Below are 25,909 nucleotides of genomic sequence, written 5' to 3'. Positions count from 1 at the left end.
CAGCTGCTTAATAGACTTCAGGCTTCCAGCAAGTTCTTGGGTTGGGTTGTTTGGGGAAGGAGACCAGACAGCGAGGTCATCGGTCTCATCGGATTAGGGAAGGACGGGGAAGGAATTCGGCCGTGCCCTTTCAAAGGAACCATCCCGGCACTTGCCTGGAGTGATTTAGGGAAATCATGGAAAACCTAAAGCAGGATGGCCGGACGCGGGATTGAACTGTCGTCGTCCTGAATGCGAGTCCAGTGTGCTAAACACTGCGCCACCTCGCTCGGTCCAGCAAGTCCTTCCAAGCTTTTATGGATATAGAAGGGGGACACTTTTTCAAATGTCCCCTCCTTCCTCTTAATGACCAAAAACACATATTGATTTATGACGCCTTGAGCCCTGTCACTATAATTCAACTGATGCAGTTTACCACAAGGGCTAGCCTTCCTCATTCGTTTGGAGGACTGGGTGTGAATATTCCCAGGCAGTACACCCTTCCCACTGGGAGGAGAAGATGACGGTTTTGAGGATTCCATCTTAGTCCCAACGAGCAGCTACAGAAACAAGGGTCCACACAGACAGAGCCTTACATGCCTGAGTAAGCCTTATACAACTGAGGTTCCCCAGAGGTTGCCCGCTAACAACTGTTCCACCTCAACAGCCATGCATCTCATCAGCATGCAGCACACCTTGAGAATGAGGTTTCTTTTATACAGGTTTTTAACATCCTCACGATCTGTGCAGTCAAGCAAAGATCCCCATTCCCTGTGACACACAACATTCCACTGCCACGCCATACAGTGGTTGTTGAAGCATGCCCAGAGCTTATGGTAACAGGAGACTGGCAGCGCTTACCAGGCCCCATCTCAGGAACCCCAGGGTTGCCAAGCCCATACTCAGCAAACAAATGCTGAACCCCTGAGGACTGGTCTGCTACCAGGCGGGTGCGGCACTTATGTCTTCTTCACCTAGGGACTGCTGCCATCGCGTTGTCATCCTGGAGAGGGGTCAGTCAGCGTGCGATTGGCCGACTTCTTCTCACAGCCGTCGCTTCTCTTTCATTCCTGACTGGTGTGCTGGCACTTGAATTTATGCCGTAACCAACAGTTAAAATTATACTCTTACAAAGTTGTGTTTTGCAGTTTCAAACAACCTTCTAGTACCAGACTAAATACTAATAGCCATTCAATAAATGAAACTGCATGTATAAAAATTCAAGGGGTCCACCAGCATAGCAACGTGAATTGACACACACATTAACCAAACTCCATTTGGCATGTTTTGCAACTGAAAGTTTCCTCTCATTGTATCAGACTTAACTGAAGATGCTACATCATGTAATCTAATATTACGATTCTAAATTGAGTACGTGAAAACATTTGCTGCTTTTCTAACAGCAGAGTACTGTCGGTCACTGAAGGAGCCAATCATTCCTAGTGACTGGAAATATGCGTAGACTATTCCCATTCCAAGAAGGGTCATCTAACAGAGATACACAAGTGGTGGTGGTTGTTGGGATGTTTAAGGGGGACTAAACAGCGAAGGTCATCAGTCCCCCATTCCAAAATCAGGCGAGCCGAAAATCCACGGAGCAGGTAAAAACCAAAGGGGGAGGAGACGTCCCCCCAGGCGCTAAAAGAACACAAATGGAGCAACAAACATTACAGATAAGAACAGGACAGAGGAACACCAGACAGAAAGAAACAGAAGAAAGGAAGACAGCCGGAGACTGGTTGACTGACCACGAGAACAAAAAAGGGAAAGAGCCAACCATCTCACGGCACACCAGAACTGCAACAGACACAAGGACAAAAGACACAGAAAAGGAAAGGTGCAAGACCTCCCTAAATCGAACCATAAAACGGACTACCACGGATAAAATTTAAAACGGCATCAGCCATGGAGGCATCGTCAGATAAAATCAAAGCCAAAGTGCCCGGGAGATTAAAAGATTGCCGGAGTGTGCGCAGTCGAGGACACTCCAGCAAAATGTGGCCGACCGTCAGCCGGGACCCACACCGACACAAGGGGGGATCCTCCTGACGCAACAGATGGCCGTGCGTCAGGTATGTATGGCCGATGCGCAGCCGACACAGGACTACCGAGTCCCTGCGAGAAGCCCGCAGGGAGGAACGCCACACATCGGTCGTCCCCTTGACAGCCCGCAGTTTATTCGGGGCTGTCATGCCACGCCACTCAGCAGCCCACACCCCATTCAGCTTACGGCGCAACACCATCTGCTGGTCGCGAGCCGTAAGGCCGACCTCCAAAGCCGGGGCGTCGATCGCCCCTTTGGCCAGCCTGTCTACACGTTCGTTCCCTGGGATGCCAACATGACCGGGCGTCCAAACCAGGACCACCGAACGACCAGAACGGGCAATGGCGGAAACAGTCTCCTGAATGGAGGACACCAGAGGAGAGGAGGGATAGCAGCGGTCGATGGCCTGAAGGCTGCTCAGGGAGTCACTGCAGATGACGACGGACCGACCTGAGCAGAAACGCATATGCTCAAGAGCGCGCAATATGGCCACCAGCTCTGCAGTAAAAACACTGCAGCCAGCCGGCAAGGAGCGCTGCTCAACATGAGCAGCATGAGCAAAAGAGTAGGCAGTGCGACCATCAACCAGGGAACCATCAGTGTAGACAGTCTCACAGTCCGAAAATGAGGCGAGGAGAGCAAGAAAACGGCGACGGAGGGCCATAGGCGGAACCGAGTCCTTAGGTCCCTGTGCCAAATCCAGACGGACGGATGGCCGGGACAAACACCAGGGAGGCGTAGGTGCACGGACCCGGAAGGGAGGCGGAAGAGGGAATGAACCCAATTCCGACAGCAGGGACTGAACGCGGACAGCGACGGAAAGCCCAGACCTAGGTCGCCGTTCGGGCAGATGGAGGACCATAGCAGGGAAAAGCAGGCGACGATTGGGATGATCTGGCGAGCAATGAACGTGGACAGCATAGTCGACGAGCAGACGATGGCGGCGAATTCGCAGCGGGGGAACCCCGGCCTCCACCAGTAGACTATCCACGGGGCTGGTGCGAAAAGCGCCAGTGGCAAGCCTAACCCCACAGTGGTGTATGGGGTCTAACAACTTCAACACTGAGGGGGACGCAGACCCATAGGCCAGGCTCCCATAATCAAGCCGGGACTGCACAAGGGCCCTGTACAACCGCAGCAGCGTGCAGCGATCTGCACCCCAAGACGTGTGGCTAAGGCAGCGGAGGGCGTTGAGGTGCCGCCAGCATTTTTGCTTCAGCTGGGTAACATGAGGAACCCATGTGAGTCGGGCATCAAACACGAGTCCCAAGAAGCGGCAAGCGTCCACCACTTCAAGCAGGTGGCCGTCGAGGTAAAGTTCAGGATGAGGGTGGACCGTCCGACGCCTGCAGAAGTGCATAACTCGAGTCTTGGGTGCAGAGAACTGAAAACCGTGAGTCAGAGCCCATGATGCTGCCTTGCGAACGGCGACTTGCAGCCTGCGTTCGGCGACTCCCGTAGTCGTGGAGCTAAATGAGATGCAGAAGTCGTCGGCATACAAAGAAGGAGACACCGACGACCCCACTGCTGCAGCCAGACCATTAATGGCCACTAAAAATAAGGAGACGCTCAACACCGAGCCCTGCGGGACCCCATTTTCCTGTATGTAAGAGGAACTAGAGGTGGCACCGACTTGCACCTGGAAAGAGCGGCGCAATAAAAAGCTTTGAATAAAAGCCGGGAGCCGACCACGAAGACCCCACTCATGCAATGTGGCGAGGATGTGATGCCTCCATGTGGTGTCATACGCCTTCCGCAGATCGAAAAACACAGCAACGAGATGCTGACGTCGGGCAAAGGCCATACGGACAGCAGATTCCAGCCGCACCAAATTGTCCACTGCAGACCGGCCCCGACGGAAGCCACCCTGGGATGGAGCGAGGAGACCGCGCGACTCAAGGACCCAACACAAACGCCGCCCCACCATACGTTCGAGCAATTTGCACAAAACGTTGGTGAGGGTAATGGGACGATAGCTGTCCACCGCCAGTGGGTCCGCACCGGGCTTCAAGATGGGGACAATAACACCCTCTCGCCATTGCGACGGGAACACGCCTTCGCTCCAAATGCGATTAAATATCGCGAGAATGTGTCTCTGGCAGTCCCTGGAGAGATGCTTCAGCATCTGTGCGTGGATGCAGTCCGGTCCTGGTGCTGTATCAGGGCAATCGGCGAGGGCAGCGAGGAATTCCCTCTCGCTGAAAGGAGCATTGTAAGTTTCAGAACGACGCGTGTGGAACGATAATGGCGTCTGCTCGGCCCGCTCCTTGAGAGAGCGAAAGGCGGGGGGATAAGTTGCAGTCGCAGAGCTCGTAGCGAAGTGCGCAGCAAGGTGTTCAGCAATGGCGGCAGCGTCCGTGCACACAGCGCCGTCCAAAGAGATCCCAGGGACACCCGTAGGGGTCTGGTGTCCATAAATCCGCCGTATCCGGGACCACACGAGCGAGGGGGAAACACGGGAGCCCAAGGAGGAAACATACCGCTCCCAGCACTCCTGCTTGCGCCGTGCAATAAGACGGCGGGCGAAGGCACGGAGCCTCTTAAAGGCGATGAGGGTCTCCAGAGACGGGTGCCGCCTATGACGCTGGAGAGCCCGCCTACGGTCACGAATAGCCTCGGCAATCTCCGGCGACCACCAGGGGACAGCCTTCCTCCGAGGGAGGCCAGAAGAACGGGGGATGGAAGCCTCGGCCGCTGAAAGGATGGACGTGGTTAAAACACGAACCACCTCGTCAATGTCACCCTGTGGGGGAGACTCAATGGTTGCAGCGGAAGTAAAAGCTGGCCAGTCAGCCCTGTGGAGAGCCCAGCGGGGCAAGCGCCCAGAAGAATGACACTGGGGCAGTGACAAATAGATGGGAAAATGGTCACTACCACACAGGTCAGGGTGCACTCTCCAGTGGAGGGATGGGACAAGGCCAGGGCTGCAAATAGAGAGATCGATGGCCGAGAACGAGCCATGGGCCACACTGAAATGCGTGGGAGCACCGGTGTTCAAGAGGCTAAGGTCGAGCTGAGCCAACACATGCTCCACGGCCCGACCGCGAACATCGGAGACAGTCCCACCCCATAGAGGGTTGTGGGCATTGAAATCACCCAGCAGCAAAAAAGGTGGCGGCAGTTCGGCTATCAGAGCAGCCAGGACATGCTGTGCGACAACACCATCAGGTGGAAGGTAAATACTGCAGACGGTGATAGCCTGTGGCGTCCACACCCGAACAGCGACAGCCTCTAAAGCTGTTTGTAGAGGTACAAACTCGCTGTGAAGAGAGTTAAGGACATAGATGCAGACGCCACCAGACACCCTTTCATAAGCTGCTCGGTTCTTAAAATAACCCCGATAGCCACGGAGGGCGGGGCTTCGCATTGCTGGAAACCAAGTTTCCTGCAGAGCAATGCAAAGGAAAGGATGACGGCTGAGAAGTTGGCGGAGCTCAGCTAGATGGTGGAAGAAACCGCTGCAGTTCCACTGGAGGATGGTATTAGCCATGGATGGGAAAGGCGTGAAGGGACTGGGGAGGCAGATTACGCCTCCGGGGCCCCTGCTGCTACTGAGTCACCACCTGGACAACAGCTATCTATTGCATCCGAGGGACTGGCGAGATCCATGTCCTCAGCGGACGCCAGGATCTCCACCTCATCTTCGGACGCAGAGGGAGAAGGTTGCGGTGGGACAGGTGCCACCGCAATTTCAGGATGCTTGGGAGCCTTTTTCTTCGACTGCTTTGCGCGCTGAGCCTTAGGTGGTTCTGGCTGGGAGGGCCTCACTGGGTCAGTCTCTGGGACTGAAGACGACCGTGACGCCCTACGACCAGCGACCGGTGGTTGTTTGACAACCTTGCGGGTGTCCGCTTTGGCACTGGGCAAAGCCTGGGATGGGAGGGTCCCAAGGGACCCCTTCCGAGCGAGAGGAGCCGAAGAAGGCTCACGCTTCTCCGGCTGTGAAGGGGGAACAGATGTCCCCGGTGGTTGGGGTGGTGTTGCTCCTGAAGTAGATGGAGCAGGAGCAACAGGGAGTGAAGTGCCCCCCACAACCAAGGGGGCCGGTGAATGCTGACCGAGCTGAGATCGAACTGGTGTTGCAGCAGCGGCATAACTAGTTGGCATTGGCACAGGATGTAGCCGCTCAAATTTCCGCCTTGCCTCGGTGTAGGACAGGCGGTCCAGGGTCTTATATTCCATTATCTTCCTTTCTTTCTGGAAGATCCTACAGTCCGGCGAGCAGGGGGAATGGTGTTCTCCGCAGTTAACACAGATAGGAGGCGGGGCACATGGAGTATCAGGATGCGAAGGACGTCCACAATCCCGACACGTGATGCTGGAAGTACAGCGAGATGACATGTGCCCGAACTTCCAGCATTTAAAACACCGCATCGGAGGAGGGATATATGGCTTCACATCACAACGGTAAACCATCACCTTAACCTTTTCGGGTAAGACATCACCCTCAAAGGCCAAGATGAAGGCACCGGTGGCTACCTGATTATCCCTCGGACCCCGATGGACGCGCCGGACGAAGTGAACACCTCGTCGTTCGAGGTTGGCGCGTAATTCATCGTCGGACTGCAGAAGAAGATCCCTGTGGAATATAATACCCTGGACCATGTTCAGACTCTTATGCGGCGTGATGTTAACTGAAACATCCCCCAACTTGTCACAATTGAGCAACCTCCGTGACTGGGCAGAGGATGCCGTTTTGATGAGCACAGAACCAGAGCGCATCTTGGACAAGCCCTCCACCTCCCCGAACTTGTCCTCTAAATGCTCCACAAAAAACTGGGGCTTGGTTGACATAAACGATTCCCCATCAACTCGCGTACACACAAGGAACCGGGGTGAATAGTCTCCACTGCCTTCTTTTGCCATACGTTCCTCCCATGGAGTGGCCAGGGAGGGAAACGATCGTGGATCGTATTTCCTGCCGTTGAGGTTAGACCTCGATCGCTTAGAGACTGCTGGTGGTGGCCCACCAGCGAGAGATGATGTACCACGCTTCATTGCGGGTCATCCGCCCTGATGCCACCTACTCCGACCAAGGGCCCTCCCCACGGGCGCCACCCAGCCGCAGCAATAGCCACCTGGCAGGATGGCCATTGCCGGGAGTCCTGATGCCCCAGGGAGATGGGCATCTACTCCTTGGCATACGTGGGGAGTGAACGGCGCAGGCATCAGTAGAGCGATCCCTGTGTTGTCAGGGGGCTACAACCAAGAGGGTACATGGCGGCCCCACCACAACGGGCTGGCTACCGTGCTGGATCTTAGGTGCAAAAATGGCCAAGGTCGTCGTCGCAGTTAAAAGAAACACTGCAGAGTGCAGTGTGGTAATCGCCCAAGAGATCGAAAACGAGCGGGACACCATTGCAACGACGAGAAAGACGGCTAAAGGTCTAATTGCACGACGGATACAGTGCACCATGTAAGGCGCCCTTCCCCAATTGGCTCGCTCTTCGGAATAATTTAGAAAGATGGAGGTCAAACCCGAGAGGGGACCATCACATAAGGCCGAAACATGTGAGACTCCTTTTAGTCGCCTCTTACGACAGGCAGGAATACCGCGGGCCTATTCTAACCCCCGAACCCGCAGGGGGGAGAGATACACAAATATAGGCCAATATTGATGTCTGCTTGTTGTATAATTTTTGAACATTTTTACAGTCATCTGTTATGACATTTCTTTACACCAAATATCTCTTCTGCAGGAATCAATATGGTTACTGAAAACAATGTTCATCTTTGAGACCCACAAGGCAGCAAGTGCCAGAATTCACACTGATGTCATGTTCCTGGACTTCCAGAAGACAATCAATACAACTATGCCCTGTCACCTAATGAACAAAAGACCAGTGGTTATAATTAAAGTGCAGCTACTCACAGAGGTCCAGTGTGGGCTGTAATTATTGTATGAAAGCAAAACTTGGTAGATATTCTAATGCACTATTGTGGAACCAATATGAGCGGAACAAAATTAGTTCCAATTATGGCCACCAGGTACAAATCTGGCACTGTGAATGCAAGAAAGATATACAGAAATATTTAAAGAGGTCCAACAAGTGAAACAGGCATAATGTTGACTTATTGTTAAGCGCTGCTTACACAATTTCTTCAATATGAACACCACAGATGTCGACAAGATGCTACATTCATAAAACAATGTGTTAGCAGCAGGTTTGGTGGAATATGAGTGACGTGTTCCTTCATACTGGGGCCTTCAGATCAGGTACAGACCAAGTGTGCCCCTGACAAATGCATTTTTTAGATATCCCCAGAGCCAAAAGTAAAATGGATTCATATCAGGTGATCTAGCAGGATATGCATCCGCAAAATCTCTGAAGACAACACATTTGTGGAAGCATGCATCAAGCAGATTTATCACAGGGCAAGCAACATGAGATGCTGCCCCATCTTGTATAAAAACATTGGTATCTACACAGACGCTATCTTCCAAGGCAAAAATCAAACGCTGTACATGGAGGCCTCAATAACGTGCAGATGTTACACTACATTTGATAGGCCATCTGGATGTTTTCTTTTCAAAGAAGAACAGATCGAGAACACATGCTTGTAAATCCACATCACACAGCCATATACAGCAAGTGCAATGGCTCTTTGTGCACAATACACAGTTTAATATGAGAGCTATTCAGAAAGTAGGGAACGTTTCCGACTGATGCCACTAGGTACGCACCGATCGCATATATTTTGGTATGTGCATGCTCGGCAGCTCAGTCGAAATCCATCTGTGATAGTGGGAACGTCTCTATATGTCTGGTTTTTTCAATATTTGAATTTGAAATGCGCACTGCAATCTAAAATCCTGCTAGTGGTGAGGTGCAGTCTGCGATACGGTTTTTGTTGTCAAAAAACCTAGAACCTATAGAAATTTATCGTGAACTGTGCAAAGTGTACAGAAACAATGTAATGAGTGAATGTTCCGCCTGGAAGTGGTGCATTCGGTTTAAAAATGGCTGAACCATCGTTCATGATGAAGAGAAGAGTGGACACCTGAGCACTGTGACTGACGATCTTGTTGCTAAAGTTGATGAAACGATTCGTGAAAACCGTCGCTTCACAATAATGGAGCTTTCACTTTCTTTTCCATAAGTTTCATGGACTTTGTTGTTTGAAATTGTCATTCAAAAACTAGGCTACCAAAAATTTTGTGCACGACAGGTGCCCAAAATGGTTACAGAACACCATAAAGAACAGCAAATGGGGGCAATGTTGACATTTCTGGAGGCCTACAACAAACATGGCAATTCATTACTGGATCGAATTGTAGCTGGTGACACGACTTGGGTGAAACAGGTCAATTGCGAGACAAAATTACAGTCCATGGAATGGGGACACAGAAGGTCCCCCCAAAAACCAAGAAAATATTTGCAAACCTTGTTCAGCAAGGAAGTTGATGGCGACAGTGTTTTAGGATGGGCAAGATGTGCTTCTTATTGATTTTCTTGAACATGGAGCAACCATAAATTCTGCTCGGTACTGTCAAACTTTGCACAGTCTTAGGAAAGCAGTTCAAAACAAATGCCAAGGAAAGCTAACGTCCAAAAGTTTGTTTTTGCATGACAATGCCCGATCTCAGATGGCAAACTGCACTAAAGAACTCCTTAATTCATTCAATTGGGAAATTTTCCCCTCATCTGCCCTACAGCCCTGATCTTGCACCAAGTGACTTCCACCTGTTTCCCAAGATGAAGAACTGGCTTGCAACGCAGTGCTTTGATGACAATGCGGAACTCCAGGCGGCTGTGAGTCACTGGTTGAAGTCTCAGGTGGCAGAATTTTATGACAAAGGCATTTCAAAGCTTGTCCACCACTATGATAAGTGCCTCAATGTGTTTGGTGACTATGTGGAAAAATAGTATGTCAGTCGCTCTTTCAGATGTATATAATAAAATGTATTTCTTGTACTTAGTCTTTTTTCTTTTTTTTAAAAAAAAATATGCCAAAACGTTCCCTACTTTCTGAACAGCCCTCGTAGTACCCCAAATTCAGCAGTTGTGTGTGATCACTGCACCCTGTAGTGTAAAATGTGCCTCATCACTCACAGGACATAGCCCGGCCACATGTCATCAACTTCAGTCCATGCTAGAAACTTAAGAGCAAATTCAGAACACTGCTGCAGATCAGAAGATTTCAGTTCACACACTATTTAGATCTTGTAACAGTGTAAAATAGTCTGCAAAAGTTTCCGTAATTTTGACCTTGGGATGGACAATACTCACGACACTGTTCAAGCACCAGCTTTTCCTGGGGCATGGTCTGCATGGGCACTTACAGCAACCTCAACCTTGTCAATAACTTCCACAGGAACAGGGCACCTTCCTCTTCCAGGTACCACACTGAGCTCACCTGTGGTTTTGAATTTCATTATCATCTTCTTTTAACCATTTAATGACATCAAGCCTCTTCTCTGACCTTTTAGTTGTAATTGCTGCTACTCACATAAAACAGTTTCACTAACAATACATTGTCTCTCTTCTCAATAGCCATACGTGTTCACTAATGTTATGGCTTATCAGACAACAGTGAGGATATCATACCATCCTACAAACAGTGTACAGTGCAAAATTTGAACCCGGTGGCTGCAAATGGGACTAATCTGTTTTCCAGCACAAACTGGATCAGTATAAATGCTTTAGCACATTTATTAAGTTTTACTTCCATACAACTATTACAGAGTGGAACGACTACACAAAACTAATTGCATAAATGGCAGGTGCCATGTTGAGAGTAAGTAGAAACACCTTCAGGATGATTGGTTGGTTGGTTTTGGGGTTTGATGGGGGCTAAACATCAAGATCATCAGTCCCCACTTCCAAACAGACATACTTGTAAAAGGCCTATACAGTAAAAGCATAGCCTCTGCACCCAGAGGGAGTACAGAGCTAAAATGAACACCGCAGTAATACAAAATAGAGGACACTTAAAAGGAGCAGAGCAAATATTTGACTAGAGTAAAACAGACTACAGTGGTTGATGGATCAGGTAAAAGGTCAACCACTCAACAACAAACAAAGAACCTCCAGTGGGAAAGTGTTGATAGAGGTACCAACACAACTTGTTACCATAAAAGACACTATTTGGTATCCACGTCACAATTAACAGTCGCTGGAGTGGGTGTAGCCTGAGAAATCATGCAAGAGCACCCACACTAGAGCGAGGGATAAAAACCAGCCGCACGGGTAAAATGTAAAACTGAGTCAGCTATAGAGGCATCGTCACTGAGAATTAAAGGAAGTGCAGCTGGTAAATTAAAGGACTGCTGCAAGGGGACTAAAACGGGGCAGTCCATCAGAAGATGGCCCACTGTCAGCCCTGCATCACAGCGACACTTGGGGGGGTTCTCACGACGAAGGAGATAGCTATGGGTCAACCAGTTTGGAGACGGCACAGAACAACTGAGTCCCTACGCGTGCCCCTCAAGGATGAGTTGCATACGGTCGTGGACGACTTGACCACGCAGAGCTTATTTGGTGCGTTCAAGACAGACCATTCAGAGCTCCAGACATTGCGGACCTTGCGATGTAGGGCTGACCAGAGGTCTCTTTCCACGAGACCAAGCTCTAGGGGTGGCGAAGTGGTGGCCTGCTTGGCCAACCGATCGACACGTTTGTTTTCTGGAATGCTGATGTGGCCCGGGGTCCACACAAACGTCACTGAGTGACCACACTCGGCGAGAGCAAAAACAGCATCTTGAATACCACGCACCAAAGGGTCCCGAGAAAAACACTGGTCAAGTGCTTGCAATCCACTCAGGGAGTCACTGCATATGACACACAACTCCCCAGGGCAGGAGGAAAGGTGAGCGAGTGCACGATAAAGAGCAACCAGCTCCGCAGTGAAAACACTGCTCCCACAAGGTAGGGAATGCTGCTCAACGTAGTCACCGTGGATGAAAGCAAACCCAGTGCGTCCATCGACCACAGAACCATCGGTGTAGATGACATCTGCATCGCGAAACGAGGCAAGAAGAGCCAGGAATTGTTGACAAAGACTGGCAGGTGGAACAGAAGACTTTGAGTTGCAGGACAAATCCAACCAAAGCCGCAAGCGAGGGAGGGACCAAGGAGGGGTAGAAGAAGAGGGCCGGAAGGAAGGAGGAAGGGGAAAGGACTCAAGTGACGACAGAAGGGAATAAACGCGGACCGTGATCGGGAGACCCGACTTAGGCTGCTGTCGTGGGGAGGGGAGTGCAGAAGATGGAAAAAGGAGCCTGCAGTTTGGGTGGTCAGACGAGGCATGGACGCGGGCGGTGTATGATGGAAGCAACTGTTGTCAGCGGAATCGTAGGGGAGGAATTCCAGTTTCCATAAGAAGGCTAGTCACTGGACTAGTGTGGAAGGCACCTTTCACCAGTCTGACGCCACAATGGAGAATCGGGTTGAGGATCTGCAACATTGAAGGTACTGCTGAATCATACACCACGGTCCCGTAGTCAAGACGGGACTGAATTAAGGCCTTATAGAGCTGTAGGAAGGTTGTTCATGAAGCCCCCCAAACGGTGTGGCTGAGGCAGCAAAGGATGTTGAGGTGCCGCCAGCACCGTTGTTTAAGCTCGCGAAGATGAGGTGTTCAAGTGAGCTGAGCATCAAACAGCATGCCAAGGAAGTGATGCGTCTCCTCAATACGAAGGAGTTCATTGGCAAGGTAGAGCTCTGGATGGAGATGGACTGTTCGACGACGATAGAAATGCACACTCGGGTCTTAGAGGCTGAGGACTGAAAACCATGGTCGGATGCCCAAAAATGTGCCTTACGGATAGCTCCCTGCAGCCGCCGTTCAGCGACACTGATGCTTGGGGAACTGCAATAAAGACAAAAGTCATCGGCATATAGAGAGGAACAGACTGATGAGCCCACTGCAGCCGCACGACCATTAATTGCCACCAAAAAGAGGGGAACACTGAGAACCGAGCCCTGTGGGACACGGTTCTCCTGAATATGAGCAGAGCTAAAATAAGTGCCAACTCTACCCCGAAAGGAGTGATTGGAGAGAAAATTCCGTAAAATCGGAAGTGGACCCCATAAGCCCCATTCGCGCAGCGTAGCAAGGATATGATGGCGCCAGGTGGTATCGTAGGCCTTCCGAAGATCAAAGAGAACAGCAACTAGATGCTCTCACCGAGTAAAAGCTGTACGAATAGCCGACTCTAGCGAGACTAAATTGTCGATCGTTGAGTGGCCCTGACAGAAGCCCCCCTGTTGCTGGGCTAGGAGGCCCCGATCTTTGAGGATCCACATGAGCCGCTGACTCACCATCTGTTCCAGGAGTTTGTACATAATGTTGGTAAGGCTGATAGGGCAATAGCTATCAACCACCAGCAGATCTGCACCAGATTTCAGCAGCGGGATGGTAAAGCTATCCTGACAACGAGTTGGGAAAACGCCCTCCATCCAGATGCGGTTAAACAGGGCGAGTAATTCAGCCTGACAGTGCACCGAGAGATGGTGAAGAAACTGGTTGTGAATTCGGTCTGGACCTGGAGAGGTATCGAGGCAAGCTGTAAGGGCACTTTGGAACTCCCATTCACTAAATGGGGCATTGTATCGTTCTAAACGGTGCGTGCGAAATGACAACTACGTACACTCAGCCTGCTCTTTAATGGTGTGGAATTCTGCGCTGTAGCCTGCTGTTGCGGAAATAGGAGCGAAGTACTCTGTCAGATGTTCGGCGATGGTGATTGGGTCAGTACAAAGTGCTCCCCGAAGAGAAAGGCAAGGGACAGACGCATGAGGGCAAAAGCCTAAAATGCGCCAAACCCGCGACCACACCTGAGATGGGGAGGTGTGAGAACCTATGGTGGCAACATATCATTCCCAGCAGTCCTGTTTGCTCCACCTGATTAACTGCCGAGCCTGGGCCCACAGCCGTTTAAAGGCAACCAAATTCTCTAGGGAAGGATGACGCCGGTGTCATTGCAGGGATTGCCGGCAGTCCCGGATAGCTTCTGCAATCTCTGGTGTCCACCAAGGGACTGACTTACACCTTAGGGTACTTGAAGGGCAGGGGACAGTTGCCTCGGCAACAGGAACAATGGCCATAGTGACCTCGTCCACTGCCAAATCAATGTCACCAGGAAGCGGAGCATGGCCATAGTAGCGGAGGTGTAGGCTGCCCAATCAGCTCCACGAAGAGACCATTGTGGCAGCTGGTGAGGGGGTTGGGATTGAAGAAGAGAAACCAAGATAGGAAAGTGGTCGCTACCACAGAGGTCGTCGTGAACCTCCAACTGATGTATGGAAGAAGACCAGGGCTACTAAGAGAGAGGTCAATGGCCGAGTATGTGCCATGAGTCAAGCTAAAATGTGGGAGCACCAGTGTTAAAGAGGTCAATGTCCTGCTGTGCCAAGAGAGCCTCAACGTTCCTACCCTGGCCCGAGATCTGGGCCCCACCCCATAAAGGGTGGTGGGCATTAAAGTACCCCAAAAGGAGGAATGGTGAGAGGGGGGGGGGGGGGGGGGGGGGGAGCTGGGCGAACAAGGCAGCTAGGTCGGCAAGAGGGGCAACCTCATCCGGGGGAAGGTAGAGAGAACTGATGGTAAGCTCCATTCCTGCCCAGATTCGAACAGCCTTGAGAGCCATGTGAAGTGGCACTGGGGCACTAGGAACAGTGGCAAGAACATAAACACAGACACCGCCAGACACCGTGTCATATTCTACGCGGTTCTTATAGTAACCCCGGTAGCCACGGAGGGAGGGGGTCTACCGAACAGGAAACCAGGTTTCCTGTACGGCCAGACAAGTGGCACAAAAGCTGTTTCAACCCAGCAAGGTGGTGGAATAAACCATGGCAATTCCACTGAAGGATAATGGTATCCGACTGTGAAGACATGAAAAAAGCGCTCGCCGCCACAGATTGCGAAGTAGCTTGATCAACTTCCATAGGAGCTGCGGGTCGAGCAACATCTAGCTCTTGAGTGAACGCTAGATGCTCCACATCATCTTCAGGGGCTGTGGTGAACTCCTTTTCTGTCTTTATGTCCTTCTCCTTTTGCTTTTTCTTCTTTTTGGTAGGGTCCCGTTTGTCCTTCGGTTTATCAAGCTGGGTGGGCGTTTCTGACCCAGTCTCATGGACCGAGGAAGACCTGGAAGCCCTCCGGCCCTCAGGTGGTGGCTTTATCAGCCACTGGCTGACATCTGGAGGGGCAGTAACCGTGGAAGGGAGAACACCAAGCAATCCCTTCTGCACGAGGGGAGCTGGAGGAGGCAGGCAGTTCTCCGGCTCAGAGGTGGGGACTGAAGTCCCCAAAGGAGGAGGAGTTGTTACTCCCGATGTTGATAACAGGGGAGCAACGGAAGAGGGTGTTCCCCCAACTACCTGGGGGGCAGGAATAGACGGCCGGGCTGGAGGGCCCACAAAAAGTGGCTGAGCTTGGGGGCTCATCACCAGGGATGGCGACATCAAAGCTGCTGCAGCAAACGTTGATGAAATGCACACAGGGTGAAGTCGGTCATACTTGCGTTTGGCCTCTGTGTAAGTGAGCCTGTCCAAGGTCTTATAATCCATAATCGTCTGTTCTTTTTGATAAACCGCGCAGTCTGATGAGCAAGATGAATGTTTCTGTCCGCAGTTGACACAAACAGGGGGTGGCAAACACGGGACACTGGGGTGGGAGGTACGTCCACAATGCCGACAGGTAGGGTTGGCGTCACATCTCGGCAGGGTGTCTCCCTCGAAAGCCGAGATGAAGGTGCTGGTGGCAACCCTACTATCTTTGGGTCCTCTGAAGACACATTGTACAAAGTGGACACCACGGCGTTCCAGATTTGCACGGAGCTCGTTATCAGACTGCAACAACAGATCACGATGAGAAATATGTCCCTGAACCATATTGAGGCTCTTATGATGCGTAATGGAGACTGCAACATCACCGAGCTTGTCACAAGCAAGCAATGCCCGTGACTGTGCTGGGGATGCTGTCTGTATGAGGACTGCTCCAGACCTCATTTTAGACATCCCCTCAACTTCTCCAAACTTGTCCTCTAAATTTTCCACAAAAAACTGAGGCTTTGTGGTCAGAAATGAGACCCCATCTGTTCAGCTGCAAACCAGAAATCGAGGAGAATATGTCTCACCAGGTAATTTAGACCTCCGTTCCTCCCCTGGTGTGGACAGGGAAGGGAACAATTGGGGGTCATACTGTAAAGCATTGAACTTTCCTTTCTTAGAGACTCGTGCTTGCGCACTATTCGTATTTCATTTCATGGTGGTCCCATGAGCAGCTAGGGGAAGGAATGTCCACCCAGAGCCCCGCTTGCCTGGATAAGCCTAATACAACTGGGAGGCGCCCGCTAGCAACTGTTCTACCTCAACAGCCATGCGTCTCCTCGGCGTGCAGCACATCTTGAGATTGAGGTTTTTTTTAGACAGGTTTATACCATCTTCACGACCCAGGCAGTTAAGCCAAGATCCCTGGGCTCTGTACCGTACAACATTCCACCGTCACGCATTACGGTGGTCGTTGAAGCACGCTCAGAGCTTAACGGTATTGAGGACTGGTGGCGCTTCCCAGTCCCCAGCTCAGGGACCCTGGGGTCGCCAAGCCCGTACCCAGCAACTAAATGCTGAGCCCCCTGAGGGGTTCAGGATGATATTTAAGATATTGCAGTGCCTGCGTTGTTCAGAAGTATGATGCAATGTTCATAGAGAAATGCACACATGTCTGAAGGAAAACGCACTGCAGCGATTACAGCTGTTATAAGACACATGAAACATATTTGCAGTTGTAAATATAGATAACTGTGTATAAATTTCATTTATTTAAAAATGGGTGTAGTCGCAGCAGTGCCTGTTCCTTTGGACATGTTCACACGTCTGAAGGAACATTGCACTGTACTTCTGAACAACGTAAGTGTTGCAAGATTGTATTTATCTGCCGACACCAGTAACATTTAATTAAAATGTCTCCCTTGTATGGGAATATACATAATGAATGTATGCGTGCAGGTCTTTTTTTAGCAAAAACTACATACATTCACATGCAGACATCCAAATGTGCAATCCCATGCCCAGGAGGCTAGGAGAAGAGCAAGAGCTCGAAAGCTAGAGTTAACGCTGCTTCCCACTGTGTGTTTCTGTGCTCCATGCATCTGTCCAATGTGAGTGAGTGGTTGCCTTTCCCTTTTTTATATACTACTCCAACCAGCAGTATCCACCATGTGCAAGTTTTTTACTTCTGAATAAAGACTTTATCCAAAAGCTGAAATATTTCAAGCATTCCTTTTCACTGTGCCTGTCTGCAACTCGAGTGTCATCTCTATGTTGAGAGTAACAATCTATCCTTTCCATATATTATTACTGTTATTCCATTCCACATTTTCCACTGTTTGAACAACATAAATTAGTTACTCAATAAATGTAAGAGGTAAGAAACTGTTGACATCTGCAGACATCTCTATTAACTATTCTACAAATCATCAGATTCTATGACTGAAAGCTCATCTTCTCACACAACAATTAGGCCCCTATTCTTACATGATATAAAAAGCTAAGCCTCTCATTTGATGTGTACCTTGACTCTTACCATATCATAAATAACTGACACTATCAGCTGGAGAGCAATAACTTAATTAAGCATAAAGAAAACTTCTGAAATGAAGTTTTTTACTTCCTTCAAGATGTGTATATAGCTTTCACACTGGACTGGATCTTACAGGACTCAATCTGGAGATAACAGCTTAGTCCCGTCGAAACTAGTAATCCAGTGTACAAACACATGATCAAGGCAATAAAAAACTTCATACCAGAAGCTTTATTTACACTGTCTTACCATATCCTTGTTTTCTTCTATATAATGGGAACCACGGAACTTTGAGAATGAATAACAAATGAATGAATAAAATGAATGAATGGTAACAATCTAAGTCACCGAGTGGTATATTTAGAAACAAATTACATTGACCAAGAAACACTATATGTAACCATCACTTCCATTTTCACTTACACATTTGGTAATCTCTGCTTCCACATATGCAGTTTTAAGTTTAAATCTATTAATAAAGTTATTTTTTTGCCAGTACTAAACAAAAGCAGCGTTTTAGTATTGGGCCACTCAGTAACATTATTAACACCAACTTGAAACTGGCACATGAAAAGAAATAGTGTATATACTTACTGACATGGCACGGGCACATAATGAAGAAATGACCATCATGCGAGCTCGGCTAACAAAATCATCTCCACTGTAGCGCCACATTGATGTTTGTAGTGCACCCGCTGATGATACGTCTAGGTGAATTCCCCGCTTCTCAAATGTGGCCTTTACCTTACTCAACATTAAAGTAACAGGTCCTGGATGGCATCGCAAAAATGCAAGTTCAGGATGATCAGTATGTAATTGCCTAGCAACACACATATTGGCCAGCAGCATAAACTCTTCAATTAACCTGCAATTTAAAAATATTGATGAACATGTACAGAAGTCTTTTTGTATAACCAAATAAAATGAATCATAAACACCTGACACTGTGTAACGCAATAATCAAAAAGTGTGGGAGTTTTAAGCATTAACAGTAAAAGCAGCTTAATTTGCTTTCATATGAACACTTATAAAAGTGACAGCATGGAGAGCACAGTACAAATAATTGTTTTTCTTTTTTCCCAAACAAGTGCTATGTAACAGTTTTTTTCCACTTTCATTGTTGTTACAAAAGTTTCATGTTTAGATGCACTGACAAATTAAAAAACTTTAAGGTCAGACTCAGTTCATTTTTCGAAACTCACTACTTTATATTTTTTTTAAATGTTCACAGCTTCACCAAACAGTTTGAAGATATATTACCTATCAACAGGTCCCCCTCACACACAAACTTCAAATTCCAGCACATCTTTAGCATTTTACAGTTTGCGGTAACAGTGTACTTCAACCAGACGGTGTTGGAGGTGCAGGTACAGATTAAGAGCAGATCATCAAGTTTAGTTTGGATAGAATTTCTTATTTTATTTGCCATTTATTTTATTATCTACTAAATACTTTACATCACTGGGTAAATGGCCAAAGATTTTTATGACTGACTACCTCGTTTCTTTCTGTGCTTTCTCCTTAAATTTATGAAAGCCTTCTCCTTCCATTTATGAAAGTAACTGTTCATCTGAATTCGGATTGAATGGCGACTAACTACATAAGAGAGTAAACGTACTGTGAAGTTAGTATGGGCAACTGTTTACAGGACTGTATAGAAGAGATTCTAGAGTGAACAACACATAACTCGTTCACTGTCCTATAATACATTGCACCAGCCGAAATGCAGCCACACTGTGAATGCTGTTCTTGAACACTGGATTGGTTGGTTGGTTTGTGGGATTGAAGGGACCAGACTGCGACGGTCATCGGTCCCTTTTTCCAAAACTTCAAATACCCACACAGAATAAAAATGAACAATGGAGACGACAAGAGACGACACAGGGCAAGAAAGACTCAGACAGAGATCAGACAAAACAAATTAAAATCACACAGAGTGTGACAGTGGTTGGCCGACCATAGAGACAAAAAAGGAAAACCCAACCACCAAGAAACACACTAAAAACTCAATCTAAAACCGTAGGCCAAATGCCAGACTCAACACAAAAAAATTACAAACACTTAGATTAAGTGATAAAAGCCCCCTGCCTGAATAAAATGCAAAACTAAGCCTGCCATGGCAGTGTCATCTGTTAAAAGGGCAGGGAGCATATCAGGCAACGCAAACATCTGCCTGAGCACAGCTAAAAGGGGACAGGCCAACAAAATGTGGACCACCGTCAAAACAGATCCGCAGTGACATAGAGGTGGGTCCTCATAGCACAATAAGTGGCTGTGCATCATCCAAGAGTGCCCAATGCGTAGCTGGCAGAGAACAACAGACTCCTTGCGAGAGACCCACAAGGAGGAGTGCCGCGCAACGGTAGCCTCCTTGATGGCCCAAAGTTTGTTTGGTGAAGGCAGGGTGCGCCATTCTTCACCCCAGGTGCAAAGGACATTCTGCTGCAAAACAGCCCAGAGGTCACTCTCCAATCGATAAGGTTGGTGCACCAATAGCCTGTTTGGCCAGCATGTCAACACGTTCATTGTCCGGGATGACGACATGACCAGAGGTCCACACAAAGATCACAGTGCGGTCACAATGGGCAAGAGTATGGAGAGACTCCTGGATAGCCATCACCAGACGAGAGCGAGGGAAACACTGGTCGCGAGCTCGTAAACCGCTCAGGGAGTCGCTACAGATAACGAAGGACTCACCTTAGCAGGAGCGGATATACTCTAGGGCACGAGAGATGGCGACCAGCTCAGCAGTGAAAACGCTGCAGCCAGCCGGCAATGAGTGTTGTTCGTAATGGTCCCCTAGAGTGAGAGCATAACCGACACGACCAGCAACCATCGAACCATCAGAGTAGACAATGCCAGAGCCCTGATACATGGCAAGGATGGAAAGAAAGCGGCGGCGGAAGGCCTCAGGAGAGACTGAGTCCTTCGGGCCCTGTGCCAATTCGAGCCGAAGGCTTGGGCGGGGCACAGACCACGGGGGTGCCGAATATGAGGGAGCCAAATCAACCAGGCATCAAAAACCACACCCAAAAACCGATGTGTCTCCACCACAGCAAGAGGTTCGTTGTCAAGGTAAATCCATGGCTCAGGGTGAACAGTGCTTCGCCGGCAGAAATGCATGACACAGGTCCTGGCAGCCAAAAACTGGAAGCCATGCGCTACAGCCCAAGACTGTGCCTTGCGGATTGCGCCCTGCAGCTGACATTCAGCAGCTGCAATGCCAATGGAGCTATAGTAGAGGCAGAAGTCGTCAGCATACAAGGAAGCTGAGACAGACGTTCCCACCGCCACAGTGAGCCCATTAATTGCAATTAAAAACAGGCAGACACTTAAGACAGATCCCTGTGGTACCCCATTCTCCTGAACTCGGAGGGAACTATGGGATGCCGCAACTTGCACACGGAAGGTGTGATGTGACAGAAAATTTTGTATGAAAATCGGCAGCGGACCCCGAAGGCCCCAACCATGAAGCGTAGAGAGGATGTGATGTCGCCATGTGGTGTAGTATGCCTTCCGCATGTCAAAAAAGACAGCAACACGGTGCTGACGGCAGGCAAGGGCCGTACGGATGGCAGACTCCTGGCCCACCTGATTATTGGTGGCAGAGCGACCCTTACAGAACCCACCCTGAGACAGAGCCAGAGGGCCCCAAGACTCGAGTACCCAACTCAACCACCGGCTCACCATGCATTCGAGCAACTTGCAAAGAACGTTGGTGAGGCTGATGGGGCAGTAGCTGTCCACCTCTAGTGGGTTCTTGCCACGTTTCAAAACGGGGATTACGATGCTTTCCCGCCATTGCGACAGGAACTCACCCTCGACCCAGATACGGTTGTAAAGGTCTAGGAGGTGACACTGGCAGTCCGCCGAGAGGTGTTTGAGCATCTGACAGTGGATGCGATCTGGCCCGGGAGTCATATCAGGGCAAGCGGCTAGGGTTCTGTGGAATTCCCACTCACTGAACAGAACATTGTAGGATTCAGGATGGCGTGTGAGAAATGAAAGGGTCCGACGTTCCAACCGCTCTTCCACAGAGCGGAAGGACAGTGGGTAATTTGTAGAAGCGGAACTCAGAGCAAAATGCTCTGCTAAGCAGTTTGCAATTATGTTGGCGTCAGCATAAACTGCTCCATTCAGTGAGAGTGCAGGGATGCTGACAGGGGTCCGATAGCCATAGAGTCACCTAATCTTGGCCCAAACCTGCGATGGAGAGATATGAAGGCCAATGGTGGAGACATACCGTTCCCAGCACTCCTCCTTGTGTTGGGGGAATGATGCAGTGGGACCGCGCACAGAGGCGTTTAAAGGCGATGAGGTTTTCTAGTGGGGGATGCCGCTTGTGACTCTGGAGCGCCTGCCGGCGATCTTTAATCGCCTCAGCGATCTCAGGCGACCACCAAGGCACAGTCCTCCGCCGAGGGGACCCAGAAGAACGGGGAACGGCAGATTCCGCAGCAGTAACTTCATTGGAAAGAGGTTCAATAGAGGCAATGGAGGTGAACAAGGCCCAGTCAGTCTTATTCATAGCCCATCTGCAACGGTGCCCAGAAGAGTGACGCTGTGGCAGTGACAGAAAGATCGGAAAGTGGTCACTATCACACAAGTCATCATCATGCATGCTCCATTGGACAGACGGTAAGAGGCTAGGGCTGCAGATCGAAAGCTCGATGGCTGAGTATGTGCCATGCACCATACTGAAATGTATGAAGGCACCATCATTTAAAATGGAGAGGTCGAGCTGTGCCAATACATGCTCAATGGTGCTGCCTCTGCCCGTAGCCACTGATCCACCCCACAGAGGGTTATGGGCATTGAAGTCGCCCAGTAACAGAAAAGGTGGCGGAAATTAGGCTGTCAGTGCAGCCAGGACATGCTGCGGAACATCACCATCTGGTGGAAGATACAGACTGCAGACAGTAAGAGCCTGAGGCATCCACACCCAACAGCGACAGCCTCTAAACGTGTTTGGAAACGGACAGACTAGCTGTGAAGAGAGTGAAGGACGAGACCCTTTCATAGGCTGCCCCAATAGCCATGGAGGGTGGGTTTCTTGAAGAGCGATGCAGAGGAAAGGGTCAAGGCTGAGAAGTTGTCGGAGCTCAGCAAGATGGTGGAAAAAACCGCTGCAGTTCCACTGGAGGATGACATTATCCATAGCCGAGAAAGGCGTGAAGGGACTGGGGAGGCAGATTACGCCTCCTGGTCACCTGCTGCCACCGAGTGAGTACCTGTGCAACTGCTATCCATTGCGTCTGAGGGAACGGCGAGATCCAGGTCCTCAGCGGACGCCAAAATCTCCACCTCATCTTCAGACACATAGCTTGGAGGATGCGGTGGGGTGGGTGCCACCGCGAGTTCCTTGGGCTTAGAGGTCTTCTTCTTCTTCTTGGATTTCCCACGCTGCTCCTTGGGTTTCACTGGCTGGGAAGGCTTCGCCGATTCAGTCTCCAGGACAGAGGAGGAACGCGAAGCCCTACGGCCAGCTGGTTGTGGGCACTTATGCCACTGTCGGGTGTCAGCCTTCCCACTTGTGGAAACCTGGGAAGGGAGGGACCCAAGGGTCCCCTTACGAGCGAGAGAAACCGAAGAAGTTGGACGCTTCTCCAGCTTAGAAGCGGGGACGGACGTCCCTGATGGGTGGGGGTTGCTCCTGAGGTAGGTGGCGCAGGAGCAACAGGGTGTATAGTGCCCCCTACAGGCAAGGGGGCATGTGTTGTACGGTTTGGCGATCCGACTGGAAGTCATGGAACAGACGGGGCTAACACAGTTGTCATTGCAGTGGCATAGGAGGAAATCATTCGCACAGGATGTAGTCGTTCATATTTCCTCTTAGTCTCAGTATAGGTCAGTTGGTCCAAGGTCTTATTCCATGATTTTGCACTCTTTCTGTAAGATCCTGCAGTCTGGCGAGTGAGGTGAATGATGCTCTCCACAGCTGACACAGATTGGAGGTGGGGCACACGTAGTATTGGGATGTGATGGGCATCTGCAATCTTGACATGTGAGGCTGGAAATACAGCGGGAAGGCATATGGCCAAACTTCCAGCACTTAAAGCACTGCATCGAGGGAGGGATATAGGGCTTGACATCACAACAGTAGATCATCATCTCGACCTTCTCCGGTAATGTATCACCCTCGAAGGCCAAGATGAAGGCACCGGTAGCAACCTGATTATCCTTCGGACCCTGATGAACGTGCCGGACGAAATGAACACCTCGACGCTCTAAGTTGGTGCGCAGCTCATCATCAGACAGCAAAGTAGGTCCCTATGGAAAACAATACCTTGGACCATATTTAAACTCCCGACTTGTCACAAGCAAGTAACCTTCGTGACTGGGCAGAGGATGCCGTTTTTATCAAAACTGAGCCAGAGCGCATTTTGGACACGCCCTCCACCTCCCAAAACTTGTCCTCTAAATGCTTTACACAGAACTGAGGCTTTGTGGGCATGAAATACTCCCCATCAACTCTTGTACAAACTAGGAACCGGGGCGAATAACCGTCACTGCCATCCTGAAACTTACGCTCCTCCCACGGTGTGGCCAGGGAGGGGAACGCTTTCAGATCATATTTCTGAGCGTTAAATTGAACCCGAGAACACTTAGAGACTGCTGGCGGCTGGCCACCAATGAGAGATCATGTACAATGCTTCATTGCGGGTCAACTGCCCTGATGCCACCCACTCCGACAAAGGGCTTCCCCAAGGGCGCCACCCAGCCTCAGCAAGGGCCACCTGGCAAGATGGCCATTGCCGGGAGTCCCAATGCCCCAGGGAGATAGGCATCTACTCCTTGGCATACGTGGGGAGTTAACAGCGCAGGCATCAACTGAGCGATCCCTGTGTTGTCAGAGGGCTACAACCAACAGGTTACATGGTGGCCCCACCACAACGGATTGGCTACCGTGCTGGATATTAGGTGACAAGTAGTCCATGTTCATCGTCAGCACAGAAAGCATCACTGCACATTGCATGGTGGAAAATGCATGCAAGAACATATCCATGCCCAAAAGATGGAGAGCGGGCAGGACTGCAATGCAATGACGAATAAGCTGGCGAAAGGTCTCAACGCACAATGGACACAATGCACCAAGTAAGGCACCCTTCCCCAATCGGCTCGCTCTTTGGAAAAATTTTGAGATCTGGAGATCAAACCCGACAGGGAACCATCACATAAAGGCCGAAATGTTTGAGACTCCTTTTAGTCAAGTCAGCAGTTCAAATGTATGGCAAATGATGGTACTCCTTAGGGAAATGCCAGGAAGGCACAGGAAAGGATATCATGTGTCCTCAACATGTATGCCTGTGGGGCCTCATTCAACAAGCTGAAGCTATTCCAGCAGCCATTGAGGGCATAACGTGCAATCAACTGCAGATTGCGACCACGTTGGAAAAAATTATGCCTGTCGTCTGGTCTCCGAGGTCATTCTTGGTCCATTCCAGCAACTGGAAGAGAAGGCTGAGTACACCAGCCTTGTGCATGGAATTTCAATGAACCACACAATTTGCATCACTGTCTCCAGAACTGATCGTCGCCCTTTGACTCTGAGTTGAGCGGAAGGACTGAACCAGAGACTTCGAAGATTCTGTGACAAGCTAGGCTGTGATTTCTTGGATTTGTACCATCAGGCTGAGAACTGTTGGATCCCCCTAAATAGGTCAAGTGTGCACTACACATCACAGGCTGCTACTCAGGTAGCTGACTGTGTGCTTTTTTATATTTTTTTAGGTGACTCTCAATTCGAACCAGATAACGGTAGCTGTAGAAAACCCAGAAGCATTAGAGTAAGATCGAAAAATATACCTCCCACAGGTAAGAGTATTAATATCCAAATGATTAACTGCTGAAGCATTCACGACAAAGTGCTAGAGTTTGAAGCGCTCCTGAAAAGCAGTGAAGCTGACACAATGCTATGCACAGAAAGCTGACTGAAACCTAAAATTTTTAGCAGTCAAATTTTTACGGAAAATTTGAGTGTATATCTAAAGGATAGGCAATGGGAAATGGAGGTGCTGTACTTGTCACAGTAGATGTCATTATTCTTGTTGTTGTTGTTGTTGTTGTCATCATCGTCATTGTCATCGTCATCGTCAGTACAGAGGCTGGTTTGATGCAGCTCTTCATGCTACCCTATCCTGTGCAAGATTCTTCATCTCCGAGTAACTACTGCAATCTACATCCTTCTGAATCTGCTTAGTGTATTCATCTCTTGGTCTCCCTCAACGATTTCTACCCTCCATGCTTCCCTCCAATACTAAATTGGTGATCCCTTGATGCCTCAGAACGTGTCCTACCAACCAATCCCTTCTTTTAGTCAGGTTGTGCCACAAATTCCTCTTCTCCCCAATTTTA

The 25,909-nt window shown here is 49.6% G+C and overlaps 1 protein-coding gene across 2 annotated transcripts in view; it reads right to left on the bottom strand.

Annotated features, from left to right (window-relative positions):
• The window catches only part of LOC126175322 (DIS3-like exonuclease 2), a 236,843-nt gene that overhangs the window by 70,742 nt on the left and 140,192 nt on the right, over positions 1–25,909 (bottom strand). For both annotated transcript variants that reach the window (XM_049922035.1, XM_049922033.1), the window contains exon 12: positions 18,149–18,419. In XM_049922035.1, coding sequence (XP_049777992.1) covers positions 18,149–18,419 — 271 coding nt within the window. The remainder of the gene's footprint in view (positions 1–18,148; positions 18,420–25,909) is intronic.

The sequence above is a fragment of the Schistocerca cancellata genome, chromosome 3 (genome assembly GCF_023864275.1).
Source record: "Schistocerca cancellata isolate TAMUIC-IGC-003103 chromosome 3, iqSchCanc2.1, whole genome shotgun sequence".
Lineage (NCBI taxonomy): Eukaryota > Metazoa > Arthropoda > Insecta > Orthoptera > Acrididae > Schistocerca > Schistocerca cancellata.
Note: the sequence above shows the minus strand (reverse complement) of the source record. Positions and strands in the feature narration are given on the sequence as shown.